Source organism: Micromys minutus (assembly GCF_963924665.1).
Source record: "Micromys minutus genome assembly, chromosome: 9".
In the NCBI taxonomy this organism is placed as follows: Eukaryota; Metazoa; Chordata; class Mammalia; order Rodentia; family Muridae; genus Micromys; species Micromys minutus.
In genome coordinates this window covers 18,656,027-18,665,356 of record NC_137978.1, presented here as the reverse complement: position 1 = coordinate 18,665,356, position 9,330 = coordinate 18,656,027, and the positions used below count along the sequence as shown (strand labels likewise).

Here is a 9,330-nt window from a genome sequence, read left to right as displayed (position 1 = left end):
GAATAGAGACTCTGACTGAGACACCTGCACTTAGAGAAGGCAAAAGTGTGGCTGATGCACATAGCCATAGAATTTCCACAGGACCCCCTCCTTTGCCCATGACTGACAAGAACCACACCTAATCAGACAGCATTAGCCTTGCTATGTCATTCAGGAAAAAAGGAGACAGATGTCCTGTGAAGGAGACCTAGATACAGAAAACCCAAACACAGCCCCGGACTGAGCCCGAAGAAACCCTTTCCATCCTTGCTAGGATGGAATAAGGTGTCCAAAAGTTTTAGGTACACTACTCTCTGTATAGAAAGCACATGAGAGCAAAGAAACCAACCTAAAACTTAATGCCCCAAAATAAAGTTTATTCTTTGGCACTTCACACCTGCCAAAGGTTAATGTCACTTCATACAATAATTTAATTAGATCAGGATCCCAGAAATGTCACTGAGATCATCCTTGATTCCATGAACAAAGGGGACCTGAAGGGGTTATAGAGATAAAATAGAGGGAGGACTTCAAGGGGTTAATCAGCCAATGAGTACATGTCATTTTCCTTTATTCAAGTGATTCTCATATTATTCAGATATCCTGGAATCGGTGGTGATTTTTATTTTATTTTGAGGTAGGTATTTTAATTTTTTTCATTTTGGGAGATTTTTCAATGGATAATTTTTAGTTATCTGCTTTTAAAGGTGTTTTGCAGGTTTTAATTTTTTCTTCAAAGTCAGGCTGACACTTCTAGTTCCCTCTGACCAGCCTTTTCTGCATCAGGTATAGAAAGAGAGCTGTTCTGCCTAGAACCTGTCTGAGAAATTGACCTATATATCTTGTGCCCCATAGAATCCACTTCCTCAAAGATATAGCCCGGGGGCTCTGTGTACGATGCTGGGCACCTGCTCAAATCCTTGGGAGTAAAGCTAATGGAGTAAGTTGTCTGACCCTCTACAGGGATTTTTCTTTGAGGGACAACCAAGGCAGGCTTGTAATTTTCGGTAACAGTAAGTGGATGAGGCACATAGCATATCTTGGTGGTGGTCTGGCAGTCCAAAGGCTCAACAGGCAAGTTTAGCTGGGGAACGGGTTTGAAGGGCTTTGTGTTTATGGGTGCCCACTGCTTGAAGTCATCCTTGCAGGTAGTGGAGCTTTCAAAGCGGCTGCTCTTCTTAATGGAAGGCACAGGTCGGCAAGTTATAGCAGGGCTACCCTTAAGGTGTTTGTAATGGGTCTGCACAGTTGTCAGAAGATCCATCTTCTCCTCAGGAGGCACATACACAACAGGAGCTTTGGGAACTATCTGAGGCGTTGGCCAAGCTTGGTATTTCTCCTGAACTTCAGTGATGTTCGAGAAAGGTGCATTGTGCTCAAGGAGCTTGGATGGAGGTTTTAAGCTCTTGGCAGGCTCCCCTAGGAGGCCTCGGTAGAACTCTTTGTGGGTGGTCAGGTTCTCAAAGGGGATATCACAGGGTATAAATTTCTCTGCCTCTTTAACAAAGCGCTTCTCCACAGGATGGGGCACATAATTCATCTTGTAGTTAGTCAGATCTTCAAAGGGGATGTTGTAGAGCTTTGGCTTGGCTGGAGGCTTGCAGTTCACAGTAGTCACAAGGCCTTTCATGGTGTAGTCATCCTGATGTGTGGTTCTGTTTTCAAACTTGGCAGACTCTGGACAGTAGTTGTTTGGAGGACGAAAAGACTCCCGTCTTGGTTGGTTCCAGGGTAAGTAATCAACTGAAATTAAAGAAGCAGTAATCACTGATCAATCGGGTCTCCTAACTTGCGTGTGTTTTAAAAAGCCCTAAAGCTGCAAACCAGTTTCCATTGGAAATCCCTAGCCTAACAGAACAAAGTAGAGCTCTGCTACCCTCTCAAGAATGAGCTTGCTGTTTCAATATTGTGGGGCTTGCAGCCTGCTGTGCAGAGACAAATCTACTGAAGTTCTGGTATGCCACAATGTCACACACAGAGTTTTAGAATCCTAGGGTCTACAGAACCTACTCCAGCAGAAAAGTCTGACCCAAAGGCAGCTCTTTACCTGTGCAAGCAAAGGTGCTCTCTCAGAGTCAGTGTGTATGAAAAGATGCAGGTGCTGAGCAGAAATAAGAGATTTACAACCCATCACTGATAATCTACCAGCCAAGCCAACCAGGTCTATCTAGTCAAAGTAACTAGTACTGTGTTCCTGAACTGCTCATGTCTAATCCCTATGCACCTAATGCACTGATTCAAGGGAGAAAGAATACATGATACTGCCTAAAGACGATTGCCACAGCTGCCTCGCCCTTGGTTCTTTGTACATTAATCATCTTTCTCGTCAGAACCCCCTAATGACATATCTACTATCAAAATACTTACTTTACAAATGTAGAAACAGAAGCACAGAGAAACTCTCATCCAATTACTTGGTTTCAAATTAATAAAAGAAAAAAAAAAAGCATAGGTTCGAACCCAGATTCGGAAGCCATGGTCAAACTGGCTCCACTCCTGTGAACGTGTGCCAGCCAGCTGTGCTCAACCTTTCCAAACACAACCTGTCATCTTCGAAGTCATCTTTTGTGACCATTGTGATTGTCTCTATTTTCCAGATTCCCAAAGGACAATCTCAAAGAAACTTAAGAGCTTGCCTAAAAGTTTAAGCCACAGGCCTAGCTCCACAGCTATGCTTCCAAATGTCCCCAAGTCACAGCAGGACACTGTATTTTTTAAATAAAGACTGAAAAAGAATAACCAGGGAAAATTTGTAGAGAAAGGCTAACTTCTAGCCAGAAACTGAAAAGAACCCAGATGTCTGTCAAGAGAGGAATGGACACAGAAATTGTGGTATATTTACACAATGAAGTACTACTCAGCTATTAAAAACAATGACTTTATGAAATTTTTAGGCAAATGGATAGAACTAGAGAATATCATCCTGAGTGAGGTAACCCAATCACAAAAGAACACAAATGGCATGCACTCACTGATAATTGGATACTAGCCCCAGAAAGCTCTGAATACCCAAGAAACAACTCTCAGACCTTTTGAAGCAGAAAAAGAAGGAAGGCTAAAATGTGGATGCTTCAGTCCTTTTTAGAAAAAAAGAAAAGAAAAAGAAAAAAATGTGTATTCATCATATATTATTATGTAACCCATTTTGTGAGCTATAATAATATTTTATAAAATAAGTGAATTAATTAAAAAGAAAGAAAGGCTAACTTCAGAGTATCTGAAAAATGAAGATCGGCCAGCGGAGACAAGTACGCATTCATCTCAAGAGGAGCCTCTGTGGTGGGTTAAAATGGCTTAGAAGGAAGGAGTCAACCCAAACGAACTGTGCACTGGAGGAACAAACACAGCACGAGACAGTTTCTGAAGCCACCTTATCCCAAATCTTCAGCACAGCTGGAAGACTAAAAAGTCAGTTGAGAGCAACAGAACAGCTGTTCTTTCCTTTCAGAGTGCCTTGCTCACAGTCGAGACTGGCACTGCCCCATTGTTCTCGTCACCAAGGCTAAAGAGCCACAGGAATGATCCCAGTGAGCCCTCCAAATCCACGAGTTCCCTGGCAGCCTTGGGACAAGTGCAGCTTCTCAGGAACTTATGTAATCAATAGGAGTGGAGGGCAGAGGCACTGTTTTTAACAGCTTTGCACAGGTGGAGTTTACATAACAAAATGAAACCTTTGTAACGCCACACGCTTCTGGGTTTCAGGCACATGATGGTTGTACAGTATGCTGGGTTCTGTTGTAACCATTTCATACATGTGTATAATGGATCGTTGATCTTATCGTACATACCCTGTTATGGTGTGGTATGCTCCAGGATAGTGGTTCTCTGCCTTCCTAATACTATGACATTGTAATACAGATCCTTATATTGTGGTGACCCCCCCAAACACAAAATTATTCTTAACTGTAATTTTGTTGCCATTATGAATCATAAATAAAAAAATGAGTTGAGGTATCAGGGAGCAGAGTGAGAATGCCCGGGCCCATGGAACAAAATGAGTGTGTCAGGCATGGTAACACCCTGCCTAGAGGACAGTGTGTGAAAGCAAATGCAGAGAAACAGCCGGAGAGCACAGCTCCACACTGGAGAGGCTCATGAACTGCACAGAGAGAGGACTCTCAGGAACCGGTAGCCACAGATCCTTATTTTTACTGCAACCATCATTATCATTACTGCCCCTCATCATTATCACTATTGTCCCAATTCCCAATCCCCAGAAAGAAGATGCTCGGATACCTCAACTTATTTTTCATTCCTATATGCTTAAAGGGATTTGACTGTTGTATTTTTTTCAAGCTTTTAGGCTTTGCTGTTATTCTTTATACATTCATCTCATTTTGTTTCTGCATTTTCCCCTATTCTTGAGCAACCTTTTTCTTTTTCTTCGTGTTTTTTCCTTTCTGCCCCATGCTTACTGCTTTTCCCCATCTCTATGTTTAGTGGTATTTTTGCTTTTCCATAATTTGACTTCCTTTTCTCCTTTACTTAAATGGGGACAGGGGCTATGTATTCTGGCTGTACTGGAACTCAATGTGTAGACTAGGCTAACCTGGAACTCACAGAAATTTGCCTGCCTCTGCCTCCCAAGTGCTGAGTTTAACATCATGCACCACTGCACCTGGTTTTGTTTTTAATTATGTGTGCACGTAATTTGTCTCTGTATGTTTACATGTACCATGTGAGTGCAAGACCCAGGGTGGCCCAGAGACTAGAATCACAGGTGACTGTGAGCAGCTTCAGCAAGAACAGCAAGCACTTTATTTTTAAAGATTTATTTATTTTCAACAGAGACTATGAAAGTTAGAAGATCCTGGACTGACATTATATAGGCCCTAAAGGAAAACAAGCTCCAACCAAGGTTAACTCTCAGGATAATAGGTGGAAAAACCAAGATGTTCCAGGACAAAAACAAATTTACACAATATCTGTCCACAAATCCAGCTCTACAAAGGATAATAGATGAAAATCACCACCAAAAAGAGGGAAACTTCACCCTAGGAAAAATCAAGAAACTAATCCTCTTGTAACAAATACCAAAGAAGAAAAGCATACAAACATAACTCTACTTGTAACAACAAAAATATCAGGAAATAGCAATCACTATTCCTTAATATTCCTTAACAGCAATGGAATTAATTCTCCAATAAAAAGATATAGATTATCAGACTGGATATTCAAACAGGATCCATCATTTTGCTGCTTACCGCAAACTTATCTCAGGAACAAAGACAAGCACTATCACAGAGTAAAAGGTTGGGAAAAAACTTTCCAAGCAAATGGTCCCAAAAAAACAAGCTGGAATAGCCATCCTGATATCAAATAAAACTGATTTTCAATCAGAAGTCATCAAAAAAGGACAAGGAAGGACACTTTACTCATCAAAGGAAAAATCTATCAAGAAAATTCTTAATCCTGAACATCTATGCTCCAAATACAAGAGCACCCACATTCATAAAAGTAACTCTACTAAAGTTCAGAGCATATATTAAACCACACACAATAATGGTGGGAGACTTCAACACCCCACTCTAAAGAATGAACAAATCATAGATGCAGAAAATGAACAGAGACACAGTGAAACTAACAGAAGTTATGAACCAATTGGATTTAACTGACATCTATAGAATATTTCATCCTAAAACAAAAGAATATGCCTTCTTCTCAGAACCTCATGGTACCTTCTCCAAAACTGACCATATAGTTGGTCACAAAACAGGCCTCAAAAGATACAAGAAGATCAAAATAATTCTATGCATTCTATCAGATCGCAATAGACAACGGCTGGTCTTCAATTACAACAACAACAACAAAATCCCACATACATATGGAAGCTGAACAATGCTCTACACAATGACAGGTTGATAAAGAAAGAAAGAAAGAAAGAAAGAAAGAAAGAAAGAAAGAAAGAAAGAAAGAAAGAAAGAAATCAAAGACTTCTTAGAATTTAATGCAAACAAAGGCACAACATAGCCAAACTTATGGGATACAATGAAAGCAGTGCTAAGAGGAAATCTCATAGCTCTGAATGCCTCCACAAAGAAACTGGAGAGAGCATACACTAACAACTTGACAGCACAACTGAAACCTCTAGAACAAAAAGAAGCAGATACACCCAAGAGGAGTAGACAGCAGGAAATAAACTCAGAGCTGAAATCAACCAAATAGAGACAAAAAGAACTATACAAAGAATCAACAAAACCAAGAGCTGGTTCTTTGAGAAAATTAATAAGATTGATAAAGCCTTAGTCAGACTAGCCAGAGGGCACAGAGAGAGTATCTAAATTGACAAAATCAGAAATGAAAGGGGAGACATAACAACGGAAACAGGAAATTCAAGAAATCATCAGATCCTATTACAAAAAACTATAGTCAACAAAACTAGAAAATCTAGAGGAAATGGACAATTTTCTAGACAGATGCCAGGTATCAAAGTTAAATCAAGATCAGATAAACCATCTAAACAGCTGCATAACCCCTAATGAAATAGAAGAAGTCATCAAAAATCTCCCAACCAAAAACAGCCCAGGACCTGATGGGTTTAGAGCAGAATTGTATCAGACCTTCATAGAAGACCTAATACCAATACTCTCCAAACACAATACAAAACTCTAAATTCACAATATAGAAAAAGTGGGAAAGCTATCCGATTCATTCTTTGAAGCCACAATTACACTCATTTCTAAAACACACAAAGATCCTACAAAGAAAGAGAACTTTAGACCAATTTCCCTCATGAACACTGATGCAAAAATACTCAACAAAATTCTTGCAAACCAAATCCAAGAACACATCAAAGCATCATTCACCATGATCAGGTGGGCTTCATCCCAGGGATACAAGGATGGTTCAGTATGCTGAAATTCATCAATGTCATCCACTACATAAACAAACTCAAAGAAAAAAGTCACATGGTCACATGATTATTTCTCTAAATGCTGGGAAAGCCTTTAACAAAATGCAATACATCTTCATGTTAAAAGACTTGGAAAGGTCAGGTATTCAAGGCACATACTTAAACATGGTAAAAGCATTATACAGCAAACCAGTAGCCAGTATCAAAGTAAATGGTGAGAAACTTGAAGCAACCCCACTAAAATCAGAGACTAGACAAGGCTGTCCACTCTCTCCCTACCTATTCAATATAGTACTTGAAGAACTAGCCAGAGCAATAAGACAACAAAAAGAGGCCAAAGGGATACAAATTGGAAAGGAAAAAGTCAAAATATCACTATTCAGATGATATGATAGTATACTTAAGTGATATTAAAAAACTTCACAAGAGAACTTCTACAGCTGATAAACACCTTCAGCAAAGTGGCTGGATATAAAATTAATTCAAGCAAATTAGTAGCTTTCCTCTACTCAAAGGACAAATAGGCTGAGAAAGAAATTAGTGAATTGACACCCTTCACAATAACCACAAAGAATATAAAATCCTTGGTGTGACCCTAACCAAGAAAGTGAAGAATCTGTACAACAAGAACTTCAAGTCTCTGAAGAAGGAAGTTGAAGAAGACCTCAGAAGATGGAAAGATCTCCCATGCTCATGGATTGGAATGATCAACACTGTAAAAATGGCCATCTTGCCTAAGACAATCTACAAATTCAATGAAATCCACATTAAAATTCCAACTCAATTCTTCATAGAGTTAGAAAGAGCAATTTGCAAATTCATTTGAAATAATAAAAAGAAACAGATAACAAAAACCATTCTCAATAATAAAAAAAAAAAAAATCTTCTGGGGGAAGCACCATCCCTGACCTCAAGCTGTATTACAGATCAATTGTGATTTAAAAAAAAAAAAAAAAAAAAAAAAAAAAACTCCCTGGTATTGGTACAGAGACAACCAGGTAGACCAATGAAATAAAATTGAAAGACCCAGAAATGAACCCACACACCTATGGTCACTTGATTTTGACAAAGAATCTGAAAACATTCAATGGAAAAAAGGACAGCCTCTTCAACAAATGATGTTGGTTCAACTGGCAGTCAGCATGCAGAAGAATGCAAATAGATCCTTTCTTATCTCATTGTACAAAGCTCAAGTCCAAGTGGACCAAAGACCTCCACATGAAATCAGGTACATTGAAACTAATAGAACAGAAAGTGGGGAAGAGCTTAGAACACATAGACACAGAGAAATTTTTCCTGAACAGAACACCAATGGCTTATGCTCTACGATCAAGAATCAACAAATGGGACCTCATGAAATTGCAAAGCTTCTGTAAGACCAAGGACACTGTCAAAAGGACAAAATGGCAACCAGCAGATTGGGAAAACATCTTTACCAATCCTAGAACTGACAGAGAGTTACTATCTAATATATACAAGGAACTCAAGAAGCTATACCCTAGAAAATCAAAGAATCCTATTGAAAAATGGGGTACAGACCTACACAGAGACTTCTCAATGGAGGAATATCGAATGGCTGAGAAGCACCTAAAAAAATGCTCAACATCCCTAGTCATCAGGAAAATGTAAATCAAAACAACCCAGATATTTCACCTCACACCAGTCAGAATGGCTAAGATCAAAAACTCAGGTGACAGTAGATGCTGGCAAGAATATGGAGAAAGAGGAACACTCCTCCACTGTTGGTGGGATTGTAAACTGGTACAACCACTCTGGAAATCAGTCTGGCAGTTCCTCAGAAAATTGGACATAGTGCTACCTGAGGACCCAGCTATACCACTCCTGAGCATATACCCAAAAGTAGCTCCAATATCTAACAAGGACACAAGCTCAACAATGTCCATAGAAGCCTTATTTATAATATCCAGAAGCTGGAAAAAAACCCAGATGTCCCTCAACAGAGGAATGGATTCAGAACTTGTGATACATATACACAATGGAGTACTACTCACCTATTAAAAACAATGAGTTCATGAAATTCCTAGACAAATGGATGGAACTTAAAGGTATCATCCTGAGTGAGGTAACCCAGTCACAAAAGAAAACTCATGGTATGTACTCACTTATAGGTGAATACTAGTCCCCCACCCCAAAAAAAAGAGCTCAGAATACCAAGAAACCATCCACAGAACTTATGAAGCTCAAGAAGAAGGAAGACCAGAATGTGGATGCCTCAGTCCTTTTTAGAAGGGAGAACAAAACAGGGAAGGAAATACAAGGCCAAATAGAGGAGCAGGGATTGAAGAAAAGATCTATAGAGACTGCCTCACCTGGAAAACCACCGCATATGCAGCCACCAAACTCATGCACTATTGCTGATGCCAAGCAGTGATTACTGGCAGGAACCAGACATATATGTCTCCTCTGAGGCTCTCCCAGAGTCATACAGATATAGATGAGGATGCTTGCAGCTTAAGATCAGACTGAACATGGGGACC

The 9,330-nt window shown here is 39.7% G+C and overlaps 1 protein-coding gene across 1 annotated transcript in view; it reads right to left on the bottom strand.

Moving 5' to 3' along the window:
• Positions 1 to 718: 718 nt before the first annotated feature.
• The window catches only part of SAXO1 (stabilizer of axonemal microtubules 1), a gene marked incomplete at both ends in the record, with an annotated part of 108,040 nt that continues 99,428 nt past the window's right edge, over positions 719 to 9,330 (bottom strand). Inside the window, one exon of the mRNA XM_080921970.1 lies at positions 719 to 1,722. Coding sequence (XP_080778096.1) covers positions 719 to 1,722 — 1,004 coding nt within the window. The remainder of the gene's footprint in view (positions 1,723 to 9,330) is intronic.